At 40.0% G+C, this 24,092-nt stretch overlaps 2 protein-coding genes across 18 annotated transcripts in view; one reads left to right on the plus strand and one right to left on the minus strand.

Moving 5' to 3' along the window:
* Window positions 1-10,876, minus strand: part of CLCN3 (chloride voltage-gated channel 3) — a 47,544-nt gene extending 36,668 nt beyond the window's left edge. Inside the window, exon 1 of one of the 2 annotated variants that reach the window (XM_048941910.1) lies at window positions 10,748-10,876. The gene's annotated coding sequence lies outside the window, so the exon portion shown is untranslated. The remainder of the gene's footprint in view (window positions 1-10,747) is intronic. The other variant, XM_048941912.1, reaches the window with a different exon arrangement.
* NEK1 (NIMA related kinase 1) overlaps window positions 3,827-24,092 on the plus strand; it is a 53,102-nt gene continuing 32,836 nt past the window's right edge. For 6 of the 16 annotated variants that reach the window (XR_007376342.1, XR_007376340.1, XR_007376341.1 and 3 more), the window contains exons 1-12: window positions 10,974-11,086; window positions 11,847-11,897; window positions 12,437-12,585; window positions 12,660-12,756; window positions 14,955-15,052; window positions 16,354-16,437; window positions 16,882-16,949; window positions 17,064-17,150; window positions 18,173-18,227; window positions 19,431-19,631; window positions 22,253-22,313; window positions 23,443-23,600. Coding sequence is in view for 10 of the 16 variants with exons in the window: in XM_048941899.1 (XP_048797856.1) it covers window positions 12,469-12,585; window positions 12,660-12,756; window positions 14,955-15,052; window positions 16,354-16,437; window positions 16,882-16,949; window positions 17,064-17,150; window positions 18,173-18,227; window positions 19,431-19,631; window positions 22,253-22,313; window positions 23,443-23,600 (1,026 nt within the window). In the remaining 6 variants the exon portion in view is untranslated. The other 10 variants (XR_007376345.1, XM_048941903.1, XM_048941904.1 and 7 more) reach the window with 8 other exon arrangements.

Genomic DNA, 24,092 nt, shown 5'->3' on the forward strand with positions numbered 1-24,092 from the left:
AAATATCCACCATAAACATCCAGCCAGCTGGCAGCTCTAAAAATAGGTGATAGGACTTCTGATTCCAATCCCTTTCCTCTACCCAGCTGTTGGGTCTTGTGAAGTATACCTAAACTGGTTGGCCAATGTCAAGAGTTGTTTGCAGAGTTGAAACTCTGCACTGGCAAACAGCTCAGTCTTCTAAGCAGCAAGCGAGTTACCATAAGAAGGAATGAAAAGTTAAGTGACAAAGTTTGCTGGGTAGTTGCAGATAGAACTGTCAGCATGAGCAGTTTGGTGATAACACAAAATTCTGTACTGATAGCTGTGAATCAAGACATGTTGAGGGCAGGGAGGCAACAGAATCAACCCTCAATTCCCTGTGGGTTCTGATGTGACTCCTGCCACTCACAAACAGGATGCCAAGGAAATGAGAAAGAGCATAATATGCACCAGTAGTTCTCCAATTAATCTGATATAAAGTATAATCAGGTGAGAACTTCATACTATCAGAAGTCCAAATTACAGAAGATTATATATGGAAGATTACAGAATAGCTACAACTTTTTCTTTAGGCCAACAAAGCTGACGAGAACTCCTCAGTCTGGAAAAGATGCAATGCAGAAGAAGATGCAAGATGTCAGCAGAATCACACAAAGAAAGCCAAAGTTATGAGCTGTTCTTTGATAGTCTGTGTGTCACAATGAAAGAGGTGAGACAAAACAAATCAGGTGGCAAGCAAAGGGCCATCTCTTCACATAGAACACAGGGATGTAAGCAGTGGGATCTTTGCCACTTTGCACGAGTATCCAACCGTTCCTAAAGCACGTAAGTCAGCCATCTGTCCCTTAACTCAAGCAAAGCTTCCTGCAAAACTTACATGAGGACAGTACCTACTGAGAGAGGTTATGCAGACATAAAACAAAAGCAGATGAAATAAAAATGTTGAATGTGATCTTCACACATATGAATGTGTTCTGTAGTTGAAAAAATGTAATAGCAGCAACAGAGGAGTCATTTGCTGGAAGTTTGAGAAGAAAAAAATATATACAATTCTAAAGGGTTTACATGATAAGAACCTTGAAATGTGATCTTTGATATAAACTAATCAGAAATTCCAAATACAACTCATTTCCTCATCTTTTAACCACGTTAACAAAGCCCAGAAAGGGCAAGTTGGTGTCTTCTTTTATTTAACAGAAGACCCCGTGGGACCTTGACAGAACACAAAAAGGCTAACAGCTGATTTTAACCATTTGTGTTTTGTGACAGAAATACTGAAGATTTGATCACACTAGAATACTGGATGTACCTCTTGACTGCACTTTGTAGTTGCAGTAGTGCTATGTTTAGTATTGTTGTGGGTGTGGGTGGTGATTGGTATCAGTCCTTGGATCTGTTAAACTTCACAACCAGGTTCAGGGTTTTTACAGTCATCCTGGCTTACTGGTACTCCCTGCACAGTGATACCATTTCTTTTGACCCCTTCTTTCACCCCTTTTTACCAAACTGATTATGATTTGCATGTAACTCCTCCACAGTGTTTCCAAATTCCTAACAAACTGGGAAATGAATCAAGGGACCCATCTAATATCTGTTAGATGTGGTCACAGAAGAAATGTATCAGAAAGCCTTTTGCACTGATGCTTTTGGTGTCACACCAGTCCAGGAGTTCCATCCAAAACATGGCTGTTGGACAGTGCCTAAGTTTTAACAGGAGATGTGTGTGTTTCTGGGATTACCCTTCTTTGATGGTTTGTGCTGTGGGGGTATCCTGCACACACTATACTGTGAAAAGTTCTGTGGACTGTAACAATGCTTGAACTTGCCAAACTAATATTTATATCTCTCAGCATTTGAATTGCTTTGGAAATGCTCAAGTGGAAAGTTCTCGAGACACTAAATCATCTTAGAAAACATTACATGGCAAGTCCACATATTGTCAAATTAGACTAGATAAGCTTTAATGAATTAACTGAAGTGTAACATTGTATGGCTGTCCATAAACACCACAACCTCTACTGAAGAATTCCCATCTGGATCCTGGCTTACACTGGGAGTTCCTGGGTGGGGAAAGCAGCTGACACAAATACCTCTGCTTGTTTTATGTATTTATTTATTAATATTGGTTATTGTTAACTGTATGGTCATTGCCAAATGTATGGTTGTCTCTTTTCACTTTCTACCTTTTATTCATCAGGTGACATTCGTGTCACCACTCCTAAGGTATCACTGAGTGGTGTCTGTGGCAAACTGAATGATTCTAATTGTTGTCTAAAGATTGATGATAATGGTAAAGTTGTCAAACAAATTGCCCAGGGTATATGGAAATTAGCCCATGTTCCTGTCCAAACCTGGAAAAGCCTAGACTTCGACTCCTTCTCCTGGCTTCCAGGTGGTCCATGGGACAAACGGATCCTATTTTCTGCACTGTGTGTTGTTGCAATTCTGATGTTTGTACCTTGTATGATTCCATGTTTTATTCAACTTACACGTGTTGTACCCTCCATGTACTTTGTAACCAGTTCAACTAATGATGGACAAGTCCAACAGATCAGGGCAACATTTGTAACCAAGCCCAAGAAATCTTTTGTAGTAATTGTGTAACAATTAGCTTCCCCTTCTCCCCCTCCTGCTTCTTTGCTGTCTTTTTATTTTCTCCCTTTTCTTTTGCTCACCACCGTGGAGGGTCACTTATGCTTCATTTCAAGCAATCTTTGAGCCACGGGGTGGTGTGAGAACCCTTCTTTGTTTTTTGGCTCAAAGCTTGCTTCCTGAGGTTTTTCTTGTGATAACACTGAATGATTTGTTGAGCAGGCAAGTGATGGGTGCTAACCGTGTGACAATCAATTTCACTTTGGGAACATTTGAATGCCCCTTCCTCCAGAGCTGCTTGCCTCCAGAAGAGAGTGCTCAGGAGTGTTGTACTGGTGGAAGATCTGGCCTGTGACTGAACAGCTCCAGCTTGGTATGGGAAAATTGGGCAATGATACCATCGTGTTCTGTGAGAAACAGGATGCAGATGGGCATCCCTGCTCCCTCTTATCTGCTGGCAAGGCCCGGAAGATGGGAACAAAGGAGTTTCTGCTGGGATCCCAGAGCAAGAAGCTGCCACTCCAAGGAGAGCTGACTGAACCACTTTGGATTTGAGCTGTCACTCCAAAGACGGCTGACTGACCACTTTGAAACCATTGAACAGGGGCCATCATTGCCATGGTCAGTGTAGTCGTCGTTCTCGTTGTTGTCGTTCTCCTCGTCGTCATCAACAGAACAGCAATGCCCGACGACCCACCACTCCTGAAGATCAAAGACTCAACTATGAACCACGCTGGATCCATGGTGGTGCCTATCTCCCTCTTGCTTCCTATACAGGCTCCTTGCTTCTTCTTTTCTATCTTTTCTATTGCTCTCCTTCCTTCCCCATTACCCTAATTCATAATAGTGTCCATCCTCCCCTTCCCCATTTCCCTAATCATAGAATCATAGAAGATTTATTTAGAAGATCATAGAAGATTAATTAAGATTTGTAATAAACTGGTCGGACCAACATTTGAACCGTTGTTTCTCAATGTCATGCTGGGTATATAGATAATAAAAGAACCTCCTCTCCATCCTATAAATTGGAGCGAGACAGGACTGATCCCCTATTTGCTCATTCTGTCACACAAAGAGAACTAACAAGGTCCAGTGTATGGGAACAGCTGAGTCAGGGCCTGAACCTCTGATTGCTCACCTGAGGCGAGCCGTGAGTCAGCCAGAGGAGCACAGGTGAAGGCAATTCCTAGACCTGCTTAAGAGCTGGCTACCAGTGGGGAAGGATCTCTGCTGGAAATCTGCTCTGCTGGTGTTTTGTGAGTGAGCCCAGGATAGGGGTAAGCCTTCTGTTTATTCTCTTTAATTATCATAGTCTGCTTTGCCTCGCTCTCTTGTTTATCTTGTGGTTATAGCATCCCAATATTCTTTGATTATACAGTTCAGCTTCCAAACTTATGTTTTGGAAAAGGGGTGAAAGAATTGAGGAATTTCTCACAGTGTTTTTCCTGTAATTAGCAGAATTTTTCTTCATGAAAATGGCTTAAAAATTATATGCTTCAAGCTAAACATGGGAGATATTAGAGTTTTTATTAGTTCCTCAACTTCCTCAAGTTAGCACAGGGTACAAAAATTCTGAAGGATACACAAGAAACCAAATAATTAAGAATTGAACAAATCTGAGGAACAGGACAGCTCCTGTTGCAGTCATACTGTGAGAAAGGATTCTGGCCAAATTACAGGTCATATATAAGGAAATGAATCATAAAGCCAGTTGAATGAAGTTCCTTAAGTGAAAAAAATATACAGGTATCGATTACATGTTAAAAACTAATTCAATTTATGCAGTAGGTACTCTCAAAGTAGAAGAAATTTCAAAGAATATACATATATAAAAAGCTCATTGTTGTTCTGTTCATTGCTACTTCCAGAATGAAATTAATTGTGATGGTGTAAAGAGACACAACCTGAAGTGTTCCCTACACAAGAAAGCAAGCAGGGACAAGCACAGAAACACAGACAAAGCTATACTTCAATGATACATACCAATACAGAATATCACCACTGCTTCTGACCCTCACAAAAGAGGAGTTGATACTAAATACTCATTCTACAGCACTTTTTATCTTTCCAGCTTATAAAAAAAAAAAAAACAACCCATGACAGAGACCTGACAGCTTACACAGTAGTTGAATACTGAACACATGCTCCCAGTCACATGATGAAAAACATTAAGGCTATTGACTTGAAGCATTCAAAACTAGCTCATCTCCACTCTAAAGTATCCTAACCCCTAAGGCTATGGCTACCCACAGTAGCCAAAGAGTTTCCACCACCTGGCAGAAGCACATGATCCAGCTTGCTGGGAGGGACTGATGCTTTCACATTCACCAAATTACTGAAATAAATACTGTTTGGTTGCTTTCAAACCAAAATGGCTGAACTAGCCTAAAACTCAGATTTAAACCTTATCTCATTTACTGATACATGAGAAAAATCTCCACTGTCACAATCACAGAGAAGTTTTTTGCATTACTGTGCATCCTGCACAGTAATAAGCAGTGAAATCAGTGGTTAAGTCTTTCAGTGCTTGGGTTTTGTGTTTTTTTTTTTTGTTTTTTCGTTTTTTTTTTTAAATAAAAAATAAAAAAATAGAAGATAATCCCTTTGTACAAACCTAAACTAAATGTAAAAGCAAATGTAACTTGAAAGCTTAAGCTTCACAGGCAAGCACCGGTCCTTAGCTGAGTCGTGATCAAGAAATGGTCCTTGGTTGCCACTTGAGATACAAGCTTAAAATGCAACTAAGATTTGGGATTAGTTTTTAAACTAATGGTTCAGTACCTACAGCTGTAAATACTCTGCCCAGGAAAGAAAAGAGGGACTCCTTTTGGATTCTTCTTGTGATCGCATTGAGATGAGTGTGAAACTGAAATTTGTTAGGGGAATTGAATGGCAGAACTCAGTCCCTTTTTCAAGGACAGGAGCTGTGACTGCAGGTGCCATTGTAGACAACACATTTTATCTGTTTAGTCTTCAGCCATCACATCTGTTTGATGAAAAAGGACCAGCAACAGTATGCAATCTTCTCTTTATTGCTTTTATAGCATTTTGTTCCTTTCGAACATGACCTTATATTGCAAGTATCTGAGAGGCACAGGGAAAAAAAACCGAGCTGAGCTTTTACACAACTACCTGAAGTTCTATCATTTATACCACCTTCATCTTTCCAGAGAAACGGTCAGACAGCCTTCAGCTATGTGCTCAGACTCACCAGTTCAGGATCTCATCTGAACTGACTGCTTTCCAGATTATTTTGCTTGAGTTGAATGCATTTATATCTGACTGATCTGAAAGCAGTCAAGGAAGTAAAAGGAAACTTGATAGAAAGCAAGTAAGAGGCCATCATAGTAAAGAGGCTCTAGGAGCCAAGACACAGAACCATCAGTGCTGACCCCAGCAGACAGAGAATTGCCTGGGAATTATTCAATCTTGACAGGCAATATTACAAATGAGGTTTATGAGACTGGAATCAGAAAAAGCAAGGTGAGGAAGGACTGAAGAGATGTGCAACCAATAGCAGGACCCAGCTGATGGCTGCCCTTCCTGGCTCCAACAGGAGCCACCAGCTTTTTGTCAACACAGCATTATAAGAAGCTTGTGATATTAATCTCTGATATTTTGGTATCATAGGTTATCAGTTGCTTGTTTCTTTCTTTCTCCTTTTTGAAATACGAATGCACAGGCTAACGACAGGAGATATATCCATTAAATAATAATAAAAAAATAATAATAAAGAAAAAGGAAAAAGAAAGAAGCAGCAAAGCCCCAGAGGCACTGACACCACCAGAAGCGAAGCATGCTCTACATCAACCACATTAACAGTTCCGAATGCAAACCAAGTTCCTCTCATGGAATATCTTCTCTCCAGGTGCAAAGCTGAACTGTCAAGTACAGCTTCTAAAATTATGCCTATTTTGTCAGGTCCTACACATGGATGACAGGTTTCCAGCAGGAGAGCCTAAAGTGAAGTTATTATGTTAAATAGAGGTATCAAGTTGAAAGCTAAGATTAATGTCAGTTATCTTAGGAGAGGAAAAAAAAAACAAGTGGTTCCTTGAGAGCTTTTGAATTTTGGAAATTACAATGGAAAAAAAAAAAAATTCAGCAATACACAAAATGGCATCCAATACAAGACAAGTTTAGATGTGGTGAGAAGGGATGTAGTCAGTGGAGCAATATTGGTGGTAAGTGGATGGTTGGACTGGATGATCTTAAGAGCTTATTTCCAACCTTGGTGATTGTATGCTTCTATGAAGTAAAAATGAGTGTTTGGAAGCGCATGAGGAACTACATTTTTTTCCCCCAACATGCACACAGGAGACCAACTAATAATAGAAACCTCATGGGAAATGCTGTAGTAGATCAAGAACTATAGACAAATCAGTAAAACCCAACAAATTTGGCACAGAACGCTAATTGGAGACAGGAGTGGAAGGAGCTCGAAGAGAACTATCATTCAGGAGAAGGAGAACTTGGATTTTAATTGGCAAGATGACAAAATACTGCATCAGCTCAGCAGCTGCATCTGTAATTTAAATGCATTATTGAAGAGAAATTGTATTTTCACTATTTGGACTTGGAAACGTTTCTTCATTAGACTGTACTGTGGTACAAACACTCAAAATGCATAGTTGAGTACTCATTAACTTCAAGGAAAATTATGACAAACAAGCAAAAAAAAAGTAACCACAATAGTGTACAGTCTAATTCCATAACTAGAAAGCCTAAGCAAAATGCACAACAAATTAAAAAGCTAAACATCCAGAAAGTTCAAGAGGAAATAGCTGATCAGACTACAGAAGTCATTAAAAAGTCTAACCTTCTATGAAGTTGCACATTCTCTTCTTTCAATTCATTTCCATAAGCATGTATTGAAGATTATTTGCTACATGATATAAACAAATGTGGATGCTACAGCTGAAAACATTTACAACTGCCCTAATGGCTTTGTTTAGAATCGTTTCTATTATGCATGAAGCCCAGAAAACCCGCTGTCAATTCCATTCTCTCTCACAATAGCAACAGCTATTATTGAGCCATTAAATACAAACATTATCTCCAAGCTGTATGCCAATTTCTGAGTTTTCACCTTTTTAAAGCAGAATACGCTCCACAAAACAGCATTATTTTTACAACCTGTATAAATCTCTCTGTTGAAATCTATTTAAATGTGTTTGTTTTTTTTTCCCCCTAATCATTCTCAGATTATTTTACAAAGGTTTCCAATGTTTAGAAACAGGACTCGAGTTAAATAGCTATGGAAGTTTGTAATGTATATTGTAATATTCAGAAGTTACTGAAGCCTGGAATAGGAACAAGCACAAAACACTGCACACACCTCATTATTCACAAGCACAGGTAAAGAGCTGGCCTGGCACCAGCAGCTTCAGAAGCTGGCCAACACAGAAGCTGTGTTTTCACATTGTAAAGGAAAGATTGCTGCAGGGAGCTCAGCTACACAGCATAGAGGTGTAAAGCTGAGGTGTGAGTTGGGGGAAAAAGAACAAGCAGGGTGTAAAAGCAGACTTGTGCACATGATCACCGCTGCTGCTGACCCTGTGCAGGCTGCTACAGCTGCCAATGAGGTGACTAAGCAAGGAGTTGAGAAACACACAGCCCAGAGTCTGAGAGCTATGAAACTATTCAAACTACTTCAACAGTAGAACTTAAATTATCTTTTTTTTTTCTTTTAATTATGAGCAGGTTACAAATATTCGTACTACCAAATAAGTCTCTAGCCTGATCTGCATACCTGATCTGCACAGGAGCACCTATCCAAATGCATATGAAGCCACATACATAAGATGAGAGAAAAAAAAAGTGAACGTTCCTAGAATGCCCTTTGGCAACATTTGCCAACTTGGAACAGCAGTCCCAGCTTTTGTGCCTACATTCAAATAGCACAACTGTGTTATCTAAATATCAGCGTAAGGTGCACACACACACAGTCACAGAATTGTAGGGGTTGGAAGGGACTTGCAGAGAGCATCGAGTCCAACGCCCCTGCACTGCAGGCTCTCCACAACAGGCTGTACTGGTCGGTGTCCGTGAGTGTCTTGAATATCTCCAGTGAAGGAGACTCCAAAACCCATGTGGGCAGCCTGTTCTAGCGCTCCATCACTATGTAGTTCTTCTGTATCACAGAATCACATAATTGTAGGGGTTGGAAGGGACCTCCAGAGATCGAGTCCAACCCTCCTGCCAAAGCAGGTTCCCTACACCAGGTCACATATTGTATATTGGTGAGCAACTTACTATGCTCCAAGTTATAGCTATTTCCCCTGTGCTGTCCCCACAAACTGCTGAAAAGAGTTTGGCAATGCCCCTTTGTCTCCCACACTTAAGATAGTTACAAAAATTAATAAGATCCCCTCTGGGTCTTCTTTTCTCAAGGCTGAACAGACCCAGTTCACTCAGCCTTTCCTCATAAAGGAGATGCTCCAACCCTTTATCATCATAGTGGCCTTCCACTAAAAAAAAAATTTTGTACTGGGGAGCCCAGAGCTGGGTACAGTACTCTAGATGAGGTCTGACCAGGGCAGAATACAGGGGGAGGATCATGACCTGCTGGCTACCCTCCTTTTAATGCATCCCAGTATATCACTGGCCTTCTGGGCCACAAGGAAACACTGCTGGCTCATGGCCAACCTGTTCTCCACCCCCAAGCCCTTTTCTGCCAGAGCTCCTCTCCAGCAGGTCATCCCCCAAACCATACTGACACTCACTGTTATTCCTTCCCAGGTGCAAGACTATGGTTTTTTTTGTTAAATCTCATCCATTTTCATACAGCCCAGCTCTTCAGCCTGTGCAGGCCCTGCTAAATGGCAGCACAGCCTTCTAGCATCAGCCAGCACAGCATCAGCCACTCTTTCCAGCTTTATATCGTTGGTGTACATGCTGAAGATGGACACCATCCCCTCGTCGAGGTTGCCGATAAAGATGCTAAACAAGACTGGACCCAGCACCAACCCCTGGGCAACACCACTAGTCACAGATCTCCAATCAGACTCTTCCTCCTGACATCCAACCTAAATCTCCTCTCCCTCAACTTAAAACCATTTCCCCTTGTTCTGCAGTTATCTACCCTTTCAAAGAGTTGCTTCCCCTCCTGTTTGCAGGCTGCCTTTAGGTACTGAAAGGCTGCAATGAGGTCACCCTACAGCCTTCTTCATAGGGGAGGTGTTCGAGTCCCGTGATCATCTTTTTGTGGCTCTCCTCTGGAACCTCTCCAACAGCTCCCTATCTTTCTCGTATTGGGGGCTCTATATAAACAATAAACAGAAGGAAACAAAAGCCACTTTTTATTTTCCTTGCCACAATATACATCATATTTTCCAAAGCATTGCAGGCAGACGCAAAGTCATTTTGTTTCATGCTTTGAGATCCAGGCTAGCTGCAGTTTTCTCAAAGCAGAAATACCCTCCTGACAGCCCATAATACTGAGCTGCAAGTTTAGGTCTGTCTGTTAATCAAAGAAACATCAAATTGAAAGTAGTTTGCCAGTCTAAGACTTTTACCTTAGAAATAAATGATAGTGCCAGTTGACAGTTTTCCCCATGGAAAGCTTGTTTTACGTGTTACATTACAGTACACCGAAGTTTCTTAAAACAGACAAATAATGGGTACTGATAAGCATCTACTCTCAAATCTGCCGTGCCAACACGTTTTGCCATTCAAGTAACTGCTCTAGCAGAGAAGCATTTATGTTGCCACGGGATACAGAACATAAGACACATCACGGGTCTACCAAGAAGAGAGAACTGAACAAGAAGCAACACCGCTCGCTCCCGCTGTCATGGCCTCGATTTACCTCGGTTAGCGCTTGAAAGTGTGACACAGCACATTTATTACCCCACACAGAACACGTCCCCAACACCGGCACGACTTCGTGCAAGGACTTGGGCAGTTACGTGACGACGGGCACGCGGTTCTTCTACTTCGCTTCAGGATCACCCGGGCGGGGTATCCGCAGTCACCCCTCTCTTCCCTCTCCACAGGTAACCGGCAGAGCCCGCGCCGGCTCCCAGCTCCTCGCAGCACCGAGACGGGGCTAAACGCCGCTCAGCCTCTCGCTCGGCCCTCACTCGGCCGCAACCGCCATCTCGGCCACGCCGCAAGGGAGCACCCGGCGCTCCCTCGTATCACGTCGCGCTGCCAGAAGGCCCGGCCCTACCTGCTGCTCCTCGAGGAGGCGCTGGCGCATCCTCCCGCGGCGGCGAGGCGGGGTGGCGGAAAGGCCACTCACGGCGCCTCGGCCCCCGGCCCGACGATCGCTCCGCGGCCCGCAGCCCCGCCCCCGCAGCCTGGGGGCGGGGCTTCCTGCCTCCCTCACGCACGTCGGGATCAGCGGGACGGTCCGCGCTGCGGCCTCGGCCCCAACTTCCGGTTCCCGCCTCCAGCGGGGGGGCGTGACTTCCGGGAGGCCGCCTGAAGGAGAGGCCGGTGAGGGAGGCGGTCCCGGCCCGGCTGGGTTGGAGTGGAGATAGCGGAAGGGTTGAAGGCAGCAGTGCAGGTACAGGTAGAGGAGCTCGCTCGGAGCTGCGCTGTGGGACGTGTTCGTGATAGGAAGGGCTGAGACGAGCCGTCCCGGGCGTGCTTTGCGGCCCGATGAGGCGGCCGCCTTCTGCGTGTCCGTGGTGACGCCAGGACTTGTTGCACAGAGCTTGACCGGCCAACGCCCTGACAGTGCAGATGGCCCTTCACTCTCCCTTCGCTCTCAGTTCTCATAAGATGACATTGATGTTCATAGTGAAGTTTTCTTAGTTGTCCAGTTTCACTCTGAAATCTCCATCTCTTTTTTGGGCTTACGGAGAAAAAGAAGCATCCCCAAGCTGTAAGGCCTGTCATTTTACTTGTTTTCTTTCCCGGTAATTATCCTTAGGATAGGACAAGAGGAAATGGTTTAAAGTTGAAGGAGGAAAGATTGAGGTGGGGTGTCAGGGGGAAGTTCTTTACAGAGAGAGTGGCGAGGTGCTGCCCAGAGAGGCTGTGGATGCCAAGTCCATCCCTGGAGGTGTTCAAGGCCAGGTTGGATGGGGCCCTGGGCAGCCTGGGCTGGTATTAAATGGGGAGGTTGGTGGCCCTGCGTGTGGCAGGGGGGTGGGAGCTTGAAGTTCCTTGAGGTCCCTTCCAACCCTGGCCATTCTGTGATCCTTAGTTCTGTTTTTCCTCACTTCCATTTTTGCAGTAAAGATTACATAAGGTCTCTTGCTTGTTGGCTGGTTTAATTTGGTTTTCTTTTTAACTGTACTAATCAAGCTTTTGCCTTTTAGTGTGTTTCTGTGGTATGACTCCAATCTTCCTGAGACCTTGGCACACTCTGTGTGAGTACCTTCCAAAATACTGGGTTTAGTGCTTCTTAAGATTTGACGTGTATTTATTTCCACCCCTACCATAGTTCTCCCAAGTAGAGCTTAATGGAGGATTGTTAACTAGACGCTATAGCACTATACAGTCTCTTGTTAGCTGAATCAGAAGTTGCAGCACTAACTACTTGCTTCATTTCAAGGACTGTTTTTTAATGCTGTCTTTCATCTCAATAGATGTAAGATTGAAGCAATTCTGGCAATGCAGCCCTTTTTCTACACCACTTGAGTAAACTATGAAAATAGAATTGAGATTAAAATAGGATAACGTACAGCAAAGTTACAAAGCATGTAAGTGTATTTGAAGAGACAGAGGGATTGACACGTGAATGTACAAAGAAGGGGTTGGGGATTCATGATCCTGGAGGTCCCTTCCAACCCATTCTATGATTCTATGACCTGGTATGTTGGAATCACGGATTTATACGTTCTGAAGAGAAACCAGAGTAGACTGACTAATTACAGCAACTAAATCTCTTTTGTGTTTTTTTGCCTAGTGCTTGAGTAAGGATGCCTTAAGAAGAAAACTATGGATAAATATATTAAAGTGCAAAAAATTGGAGAAGGATCCTTTGGGAAAGCCTTTCTTGTGAAAGATAAAGAAAATAGCCAGCAGTATGTTATTAAAGAAATTAACATCTCGAAGGTGAGTGATGTTGTTAATTGCTGATCTACTGTTTTTATATTCCTGTTTTCAAAAATCGTTATTTCCTTTTGAAGATGTCAAATAAAGAGAGAGAAGAATCAAGGAGAGAAGTTGCTGTACTGGCCAACATGAAACATCCAAATATTGTCCTGTATAGGGAGTCATTTGAAGGTAAGATTAATAAAGTAGAGCCCAAGTTGATAATGACTGTGTACTGCCTATGAGGTATAAGTCAATGTTTTCTCTCTGTAACTGTTTTTTCATCCTTGTATCTCTTCATTTTTTTTCTGTTTATAGTTTCTTGCAGTTGCCAGGTTGCAACAGTTAAATATTGAAAAAATATTCCTGTCGCTTCTTCAGGTGATTCTATTTTGGTTGATGCTTAAATGAAAGGTGTATGGGCACTGCTGAGTCAGGCCTGAACCTCTGGTTGATCACCTGAGGTGAGCCGTGAGTCAGCCAGAGAAGCACAGCTGAAGGCAATTCAGCTGTGCTGCAGGAATGGGTTGAACCTGCCTGCACCCTTCCTAGACGTATTTAAGAGCTGGCTACCAGTGGGGAAGGATCTCTTCTGGAGATCTGCTGTGCTGGTATTTTGTGAGTGAGCCCAGGATAGGGGTAAGCCTTCTATTGATTCTCTTTTGTTATCATAGTCTGCTTTGCCTAACTCTCTTGTTTATTTTGTGACTATAACATCCTAATATTCTTTCATTATACAAAAGAATTGTGCTTTTTTTTTGTTTTCTTGAGGATAAATTTCCTTGAACACATGTGCGTAGCTTATTGGATGCATGTGTGTTAGAAATGCACGTGGTCTGAAGTTGGTTACTGATGGACTGGCACAAGTGGTGTTACCTCATTAGCTCGCTCTCTAGTCAACAGTAGTTATAATCATATCATAACTTTCATGGGTAGAAGAATAGTGGTGATTACTTCATAAGCTGTAAAGGAAGGAGAAGTTTAATTCTACCTTATTTTCACAGTGACTGTTGTGGGGAATAAGAAGAACAGGTAAAAGATTGTGAGAGTTTATCATTTAGAGTGATAATCCTGTTTTTTAAGAAGCCCTGAATATTATTTGAAATGCTGCTTAAGTGCACTGCTCTGGTATCCTTTTGTTCCTTCCAGCTGATTTTACAAAGCCTTTTGATCTTGGGATTTTAATTTTTTTCTGGACATTAAGTGAGAATCGTGTCATAAAGAGCAAAACCAAGGTCTTCTGATTTGTAAATCTGTATTTCTTTGCTCTGTATATTAGAGGCCTGCTCTTTAGGACTGATTTTATTTGATTGTTTTTGCTTTTTACGAGGTAGGTTGTGTAGTGTGCAGTTCACTGTAGTTCATATTGCTTCTTTCTTGCTGAAGCACATTGACTTGGAACGATAAGTTAATTTGGTTTCTGAAACAGATCTGTTTCAACACCAGGTCTGCAAGGAATCCAGACTCCTAGGATCGTCTGTAAAAATAACTCACATCAGAAATCTTGACCAAGATACAAACATTTGTAAGCTTAAAATTCCCACTTCAGTGTTTTAAGTCTAAATTTTCGAGGCGTTCTGTGTGAGACATATGTGACTCTACTTGGAGTTTAATAGTTATACCTACTTAATGAATTTTCTTTTGAGCAGCACGTGATGCATACATTCTTCTCTAAATGGTATCTGATCTGTGAGTAGTGCAGGTCTTGAGTTTTAGTGACATATTTGAGTTTATATTCATGAAATATTAAGACTTTCATTGATGTGCTGTAACTTGCTATGTGTTCCTGCCTTGCAATTGGTTCAGTAGTAGGTGGCAAAGATTGCTTTGGGAACACAGCCATAGCTTTTTATCAGATTATTATATTACTATCAGATGTATTATATGTGTTAAACTCTCGTAGTGACAACTTGCATGGGATTTTTGAAAGCTTCCCCAGATTTCATGCAAAGCTGAGACTTTGCCTGTTTTCATCATCGTTGTCAGCTGGAAGTTTTATTACCAGACGTCGATCTTTGAAATCACATTCATGTCTGTGAGATGAGAGCTGGTGATTGCCAGTTCATATATGTGATACCTTATCCAGGTAAAGCTGCTGAAAGAGTTAGGAAGATGGAAGCAATTAACTGAATTAAATTTGCAGTTCTCTGTTTTCAGGGCAGAGTTTCTTTGGGATCTTTGCATCAGCAAACATGTTTGACAATTGTCTTATCATAGTCGTAAGGTGACATCTTGAATTTCATTGTAAATCAGAATGTATTATAAAAAGAAAAATGTGTTTCTTTATTATAAGAGTTGCAGGAAGAAGACAAACCTTGGCAGTAGAAGTTCCATTAAAGATGGGTAATTTTCCTTTTCCTTTGCTTGTAATATTTAGTTTTATTTTGCAGAAAATGGTTGTCTGTACATAGTGATGGATTACTGTGAAGGAGGAGATCTCTTCAAAAAAATAAATGCCCAGAAAGGAGTCTTATTCTCTGAGGATCAGGTAATCAGCAAATTGCTGCTGTAGTGTTTTGATGCGTGATTTCTTTTCTGCATTAGTTCTAATGTTGCTTCAGTTAGGTGGGTACTGTTTCTTAACCTATTTAGAAAGTTTCCAAACTGTGCTGGTCGTTGCCTTGGCCATGGCATTGTTTTTTATGTAGCTTTTAAACCTACAAGATATTATAGCATAGGATTTTTGTATTTTAATACTGACCTCAATTTGTAAGAATTTGTCATTAGTTTATAAAGTGACGTAACAATGTAAGTTGACAATGTAAAACAGCATAATCTAGCAGTACAAGGGCTGCATAGTTCCAAAGTATTTTTTCAGTATTGGAAGTACACCAGCAGACTTTCTTACTTCATCACACATGTTAAGAAGTCACTCGTACAGTAACACAGAAGATATAAATGCGCAGATCGGTTTCAACTAGGTGAAAATAGATCATGTGGGATTCAGGTTATTGGTTGTATTTGATGTCTCCTTGCTTACAGGTTATTTGTTTTTTATTTCTTGCTCTGTGTTTTATTATCTGCAGCCAGTTTGAACACCTCAAACTCAGTTTACCTCTGGTTGGAAAGGCTTGTAAGTGTTAGGTCTAGATCTGCTGGTGCAATTTAGAGTAGGGTAATCATGAAACTTCTTAGGTGTAAGTTGTAGAACTTTGCATTTGCTGCTTTGGACTCACTTACAAGAAGAATTTAAAATGGGAAAGTAGAAAAAAGTACCTTAGATTGTACTGTGATTTTGACATTTATGTGCTTGTAAGTTGGGTACATGAAAGCACTGTTCACATGAAAAAAATTCTGCTGCTAGACCCTTTGTGTGTTATGATGTTTACAGATTACCAGAAAATGTGAAGGTTAATGCTTTGTTTGTTTGTTTGTTGCTTTTTCTCAGTGAAATCTGATTTGTACTGTTTTTAAGGTAAAATGCATAAAACATGCTTGCACTGGTTAGAGCAAAAGTAGAATCTTTAAGATGTAAGTTCCTCGTTCGGAGCATTTTTTGCCATTATAGTTTGTGTGGTATGCATTTTGATTGCTGTACTATATGTAATAAAGTAATAACTTGAGGCTTAGCATCTAACTTGGCTACCACACGTTTCTATATGATGGTGCCAGTACTGCTAAGGCCTTAATGGTAGTGTGACATAAATGGAAACGGGCTCGTGAGTAAAAAGGGTAGGAAAGAGGGTAAAAATCTTATAGAACTGATCTGATAATGTCTTCAGTAATACGGCTGGAGAAACTTGTAGATAAATCAAGTTGCTGATGTTACCTTTTCTCTTTCGTACGTAGATTCTGGATTGGTTTGTACAAATCTGTTTAGCACTGAAACATATACATGACAGAAAGATCTTACATCGCGACATCAAGTCACAGGTACGTAGGCAATCTTAATTGAAAAGCAAATTCACTTCCTAAGCGATTACATCTGGATCTTGGTGGTGGAAGTTGGCAAGTAATTGAAAATAATCTTTTCACACAATGTAAAATTATTTTAGTACTGGCAATGCTTTTTTTTTTCTTCAGAATTGTACAGAGGTGGTTTAAATGGTATTTTTACTAACAGAAAAAAAGCTATTTCAGTGTTACTGGCATAGACTTCTATCTCCACAAGTAATTGTATTTTAGACTGTTCAGCAGTGTTTTCTATAGTTATGGTAAAGCAGGATGAGAATAAGTCTGGAGTTTTACAGTCACTAATGCCAGGGACTGCAGTGTAATTGAATGGTAGAAAACATTGTTTTTAAAACATGCTGAGAACAAAGTGTGCAATTGTACGAATGTTCTGATTAACAGACTTCTTAAAATTTCTATGCCAAGAACATATTTTTAACCAAAGATGGAACAATACAGCTGGGAGATTTTGGAATCGCCAGAGTTTTGAACAGGTAATTCTTTTTTTTAATGCTGATTTCTTTGAGATCACCTAAATTGCTTTGATTTAAGATAATGTAATCGGTGCGTTTCATGTGAGTTAACGCTCACCCTTACTTTTTCCTTAGCACTGTGGAACTGGCTCGCACTTGCATAGGAACACCATACTATCTATCACCTGAGATATGCCAGAACAGGCCTTACAACAATAAAAGGTACTAATATTTACTTAATATCTGTGCTAAGGAGAAGAGAGTCCTTTAGAAATACAGAGCTCTTCTATTCGTATGATGATGATAGTTCATCTCTCACCTGAAAAGACAGCCTCACCTGCTTCAGGCAGGACCTGAGTAGATTTGTGTGATGCGAAGCAGCATGATGTGGAGATGACTTCACTGTAGTGCTTTGGCTTCTAAATCTAAGCTGTCATCTTTATTATGACTCTGCTTTTGCCTGTGTACACATTGCTGTCATAATTTATGAATGTGAAACCACATTAAGAAAGAAATATGAAGGCAGTAATTGGATTGCTTTTAAGCACATGCACGGGTAGTCATCTTTCAGGTAGTTTGCTTCTACATTTATTACCTTGGCAAGTAGGTCCTGTATGGTAACGCTATCCCTAATGTAATGCAAGTGTTCAGTATCTGATGAGTCTTACTCTACATTAAGCTTTTAAAATGGGTTCATTTTTGTTACTGTTTGCTAAAAAGATAAAAATGATTATATTCCCTTGTCTGTTCGTTTCTTTTACATGGGATTTTTTTGTCCAGTTGTATTCAAAATAAATTCTGCAGTCCTCTAGTGTGGGTAATGTAACCCAAGTGTCAAACAGTTTGTTTAGTTGAATCTTAGAATTGTATTTGCCATGTAGAGTAGTGGGTTGCTTTTTCTACATTTCAGAGATCACAAGTAAATACGTACAGTTAAAGAAAATAGACCTTTATGCAGAGTTTGTCTGGTTTCTCTGATCTCAGTGGTGCAAATGAAAAAGTATAAAATCTGAAGTGGAAAAAAAAACCCTGTCTGTTTTTTCAGGTTGGCCTCGGTTTGGATTGTTAGTGGTTGGTTGGTTGATGAGGTTTTGTGCTTTGAGGAGTAGAGGATGTACGTTCATGGGAGGCTGTGATTTATTCTAAATATCCCATTTCTTTTTCAAAGGTTAAGTGTTGGTAAATAAGTTACTTGGCAGTGTTAATCCCACAACAAACTCAAGATTGTGTTCTTTTTGTTCTAGTGATATCTGGGCCCTTGGTTGTGTTCTCTATGAAATGTGCACGCTTAAACACGCGGTGAGTAGAAACTTCTTGCTTCTTTGAAAGGCTTCCTGCTGTTTTGCAGCTGTATTTCTGTTGATTCAGGGCTTTCATGGTGACCATTTAAAATTACCTTCAGCATCTTAGTTTCCTTTTCTTATACTTGCAAACAGTTGCTGTGTTTTGATTCCTGCTTATCTCTTTTATTGTTTTGGTTTGGTTTTTTCTGCTTGTAAGGTAGATATTCAGTGAGGTTGAGGTAGCTGAGAAGATGTTGGGTGTGTTAACAAGCAGTGCTTTTTTCTTTCTGAAGGCTTGATATTTTCATTGTAACTAAGAAGGCCTAAATTTAAACTGTCAGCTTTTGTGTAGGTGGATTTGTATGCTTCCATTTGGAACACTCATAGTTTTTAGGAAGAAACTCTGAAGAAGTTGCTTTTTTTTTAAAAAATTTGTTTGTTTATCAGTCGTGATGGGAAGGAAAAAAAATTTTCAATAAACCAAGTCGACAAAAAGAAATGACTATTTTTACAGAAAGAAGTAAGATTATAACGCATCACTTTGAGGGGGAAAATAAAGGTTAGGGCATAAAGGTAACATGCAAGCTTGTGCAATGGATTGTTACGTAGTCTTTTCTGAGGCAGCAGTGTTGATGGAGAAGTTGCTTCTCTGAGGGTTGATAGCAATTTGTTTTCTGTAAGCTGGGTGATCCATGCTGTTCTCTTTTAACAGTTCTAAGGAGTTGAAATGGTGCATGCTGCCTGCTGAGCTCAAGCTAGTCTAAACATTCCTTTGGATTTCACACTGAACAACTGTGAATGCTTTACATTCTTCCATGTCAAATGCCCTGTTCTAAAGAGAGCTGAAGGTGGGAAGGTTCAGGAGATGAGGGAAGATGGAGCAGATACAGTTAGACAATTATAATTGTGTATCACTATTAATCTACATATGGGGGACAATAAATATTTGCTTGTGAGGTATATATAAATATGGTATGAAGTAGCTGTAGTGCAATACATTAATGTAAAAGTGGTGTACTTGGCAACAAATTATTTTCAACTGTTGATGAAAACTGTTGATGACCTTGGAAACTGACTTGGATGTGCCCAGGCAGAAGCAGCTGTGGGCTTTTTTGTTTGACTGCTTTTTTTTTTCTTATTTCCCCTCACCTCTTAAACAGCTTTACATGTAGGCAAGCAGTAACGTGTTGTAACTGTCTGGTTTTCTTACATGATACAGTTTGAAGCTGGTAACATGAAGAACTTGGTACTGAAGATCATCTCTGGATCTTTTCCTCCGGTTTCTATGCATTATTCCTATGACCTACGTAATCTACTGTCACAGTTATTTAAAAGGAATCCTAGGGATAGACCATCAGTAAACTCCATATTGGAGAAAAACTTCATAGCCAAACGGGTTGAAAAATTTCTCACGCCACAGGTATGCAGTTGGTTTTAATTAAATTTGGCTAAGACATCTTAGAACCATTGTTTATTCCAGTGTCAGTATAGAGTATGAGAAGGTGGAATAATGGTATTTCCTAAAGCTTTTATGTGAACTCTTTCAGTTGAGAGAAGAAAGAGTTGTTACTATGAATTACAAAAAAATAAAATGAACGCAATCTTAACTTACTGAAGTATTTGAAGGCTTCAAACAAATTTAAGTTGACATTATCTTAAGAGTATTATTTTGTGTGTCTTGGTATACGGGGAAGAATTTTGCATCAGATGTCCATTTCATTATATATGCACCTCTCTCATGAAGTGGCACTGTCAATATCTTCAGCATCAAATCTTTATTAGCATTTCTTCAATCCTTTTGTTGTTTGCAATTTGGAATGGCCTGCAAGCTTGTTTTGTGAGATACTGCGAAGTAAACGTGATGTTTGAATTTCTTCTATACGTAACATAGAAGAAATTATTCATTATTTTTTTTGCATCTATTGGTATTTTGACAACTATTCGAGCTATTTTAATTTAAATCTAATCAAAAGAGATGAAGAACAACGAGCACTGATGTATGAGGTAAGTACAGGAAGAGAAAGGACATGTAGAGAATTGATGCAAAAGAAGACCTCATTAAATATAAGTAATTCTGACGGAGTCATTGTAACATAAAGAAGTTTTGGTAGAAGGCCGTATGTAATTGGAATTCCATTTGTATGTGGAATAGACTTTCAACTAATGATAGTTCATACTAAAGTTCTAGTGAAAGGCCAGAGTCAGAAGTCTTCACAGCACACTTGTAAAAATAGTAGAAAATCTGTCTTGTAAAAAATTAAAGGCTTGATCAGACTCACAGCAGCTAGAACGAAACTTCTGTTTGTGATTAGTTGGAACAGTGTAACTGGTGATAGACTGCTACCTGATAATGTCAGTATTTTCTGAAATTGAATCCAAATATTTGCACACAGTTTTGACAGCTGAATCACTGATGTGTTCAGATTTAAAAGATCTTTTAAGACAGAGAAAGAAATGACCAAGAAATGGTTCTTAGTAAGTGTGTTGCTAACTGGTGTATACATGTGCTGTTGTCCTCTGCTTTCCCTGGTCTGAGCTGAAGAGATCCTTTGTGGTTCTGTCACCTGCAAAACATTACAGCTGTTGCTGAAATGCTGCTCTTAACTGCTGGAAAATCAGTCTTCCATGTTTATAGAAGTTCTTTCTTAATTTTCATAGTCACAAGTCTGCTACCTGTGACAGAGCAGGTACACATTTCATACACAGCTTTGATATTGCTTATTCTAAACCTTCCTCCTTGTCCTTGGTTGTGTTCTATGCTTTTTATATTGGGATTATCATTTCTGCTCTTTTGTGTTTCTTTGCATAATCCCATGTAGTATTCTAGACCTCTGTTACACTGCATGACATCTTTTTACAGGCTGAAGAGCTAACTTATTCTTTGTACTGAAGATATTGTATGCTGTTAATTATTCTTACTGCTCTTCTTAGAAACTATTCCATCTCTTCTACTTGATTTTTGAGATAAGGGATTCAGAACTCCATGCAGTATTCAAGATGATGTGTGAGGATAATCTATTTATGTTTAAATGTTTTGTCTATAGTCAATGTATTTATTTCAGTAAGGCTGTTTGCTAAAGCTTCTTTATGCTAACCTTTTGTGTGTGACTGAACCCCATGTATGTTATTCCCAGATAAGCTATGTATATATGTATCTCATATATGTCTTCCCATCTTGGAAAGCATAGAGACGTTGAAATCTGCAGACGTTTGTAAAGGACTGTGCTTTGACACAGGCTATCTGAGAGAGTGAAGAGAAATGTGAGAACTGTACCATAATCTAGAACAGACTGTTCATAAAACTCACAGTGATGAACACTTCAACTTTATTCTAGTTTCTTAGTTAGGTCATAGTTTGGGTAACATGCAACCTGAAAAGCAGACTAAGTAGTTAATTAAAATGATTTTATTAATATTTCTATCTTCAATTAACGATTCATTTTGTTTGGAGAAAAGAAGGCTCCAGGGAGACCTGATAGCAGCCTTTCGATATTTAAAAGGATGCTAAAAGAAGGAAGAGGGCAGGCTCTTTGTCAGGGTCTGTTGTGATAAATCAAGGGTGAATGGAAAGGGGAGGTTTAGACTTGGATATTAGGAAGAGATTTTTTTACAACACAAGTGATGAGGCACTGGCACAGGTTGCCAGAGCAGTGGTGGAAGCCCCATCCCTGGAGACCTTCAGGATCAGGCTGGATCAGGTTCTGAGCACCTGATGTAGCTGTAGGTATCACTGTTCATTGCAGGGGGGACCAGCTGGTGTTCAAGGGTCTCGTCCATCTCAAATGATTCTGTGCTTCTGCACCGAAAATGTTTCAAAGTAACAAATCCACCTTCATTCCAATGCTAGTGATGTTACAGTGAATACATAGTTTAGTAATGAACTTACTGTTCACGTATGGTTTTAGTGAATAGCAATAGATAGAAATTTAACTGGAAGAGGTATACAGAATTTGTAGAAAATGAGTTGTTTCTAACTTTGAGCATAAGTATTCTTGGCTAACAGTTGAACTCTTTTTTTTTTTTTTTTTTTTTTATATATAGCTTATTGCAGAAGAATTCAGTCACAAAACATTTCACAAGCTTGGACCGCATGCTGCGCCAGGTAAGTATGTATGTATGAAATGCTTTAACTTAAGAATCCAGCAAGATAATTTGCCTATGTATGTTCTTGTGTTGGTTTTGGTATGCTCTTATAATTGATAGTAGAAATTTTGTGCAGAGAAAAGACAGGGAAGCAGTTTAGTATGTTGTTTTCTTTTTGTTTTCCTCAGTGGGGAGCTGGATGTTCACAGGGAACAAACCATGGTGATGGAGTCCTTGAGCTTTTGTAACATTGTAGGTTTCCTTTTTCCTGTTGCACTATGTTGTGCTTGTAAAATTTAAGACAGTGGGAACTGCAGATAGTAGAAACATGTTGTTATTGTACTTTTTTTTTGGCCTTATTACTGACACCTGGGTAATGAGAAATCCCAGACCTTATTATAAGTGGGAGGCTTTGAGGTTTTTTTGGGGACTCCAAGGTTACACCCCGACTTCAGCCCAGAGCCAGAGATTTTTTGCTATTGGTGGCATATTAGATTGCAGCTTACTTTCTCACAACAGTCTTGTCATGTTTTCCTACAGCAGTTGGTTTACACTTTTTTTCTTAGATTTGTTTCTTTTGCTTTCTTGAAATTATTTGATAGTGTTTTTATGTCCTTCATCGCTGTTCTGCTACTTCTGGAGTTAAGAGAACCCTCCTTACACACAAACAAATTCATAAGATGTAATTGGCTTATTTTCAGGATCTTCTCAAGAGAAATGATATGCCTAGAGGTCACTGAAAGTGCGGTTGTTTTAAAACTCATCTTGTGCTGAGCTGAGTTTTGCTGGTTGCAGTGCAGTGCCTCTTGATTATGTTGGGAAAACTGTTCCCTCTGTTCATAGCAACTGGGTAAAAAAAAAAAAAAAAGAAATCTAGCAGCTTGAGTAAGTTTCAATTTTCCAGTGTGAAGCTAAGTGGGGAAAGTGAAAAGCTCAGGGATTGTGTTCTGCTGTTTGTTATGAAACATATTAATTAGAAGAGCTGTTTTGGATACCTGGATATATTTCATTTATACAAGCAGCTCCCGTGAATGAAATGTTAGTTTATCTGTTCTCCTCTGAATCTGCTGTTCCAGTACGTAGGGAAAGGGATATACAGTGTACTGACTGGCCTGGACATAGCTGTAAAACAGTCTCTTCTTGTTAAGCTAAAAGACCAGCTCAAGGACAAATCTCGGCTTCAATTGCACCAGCTCAGAAAATTACCAAACCTGCTGCAAAATACGGAGTGCCTTTAGCGATGAAGAAGTGTTATGACGCACCCAAAAAGCATCATGAGAAAAAGTCATTGATTAAACTTAGGCAGGTAACTAAGTTACTTGAATTGAACTATTTTGCAAATGCTTGTATTTGAATTGTATGAGAATGTTATGTGTTACTTTTCAGAATGTCACTTAGATGAACAAAGCATCTAGAGAGGAAATAGCATTCTAAGTGCTCGTCTTGCACTGTTACTGATTTTTTTCTTTTGTTCATTCTGGAGGCTGCTACTTTAGGCTTGCTTTCTAATTCCACAAGTGAGTTAGGTCTGCTTTGCATACGTGTTCAGCTTCTCTGTTGTTGACCAGTCTTGGAAATGCTGGTAGCTGGTTAGATAGACCAACAGCATTGGTGCAGCATAAGAATCCTGGCATATTTCTGCAGTGTTCGAAAACTATCTCCAGTTTTCAAACTTAAGTAGGCTTACTGGTAACTTTATAAAGCGTTGTCAACCAGAGAAATTATGTAATTGGAAAAGAGTTTGCCAGACTTAATTCCGTGAGCTAATGAAAAATGGGGTTTTTTTTACAGTACTACT

The sequence above is a fragment of the Lagopus muta genome, chromosome 4 (assembly GCF_023343835.1).
Source record: "Lagopus muta isolate bLagMut1 chromosome 4, bLagMut1 primary, whole genome shotgun sequence".
NCBI lineage: Eukaryota > Metazoa > Chordata > Aves > Galliformes > Phasianidae > Lagopus > Lagopus muta.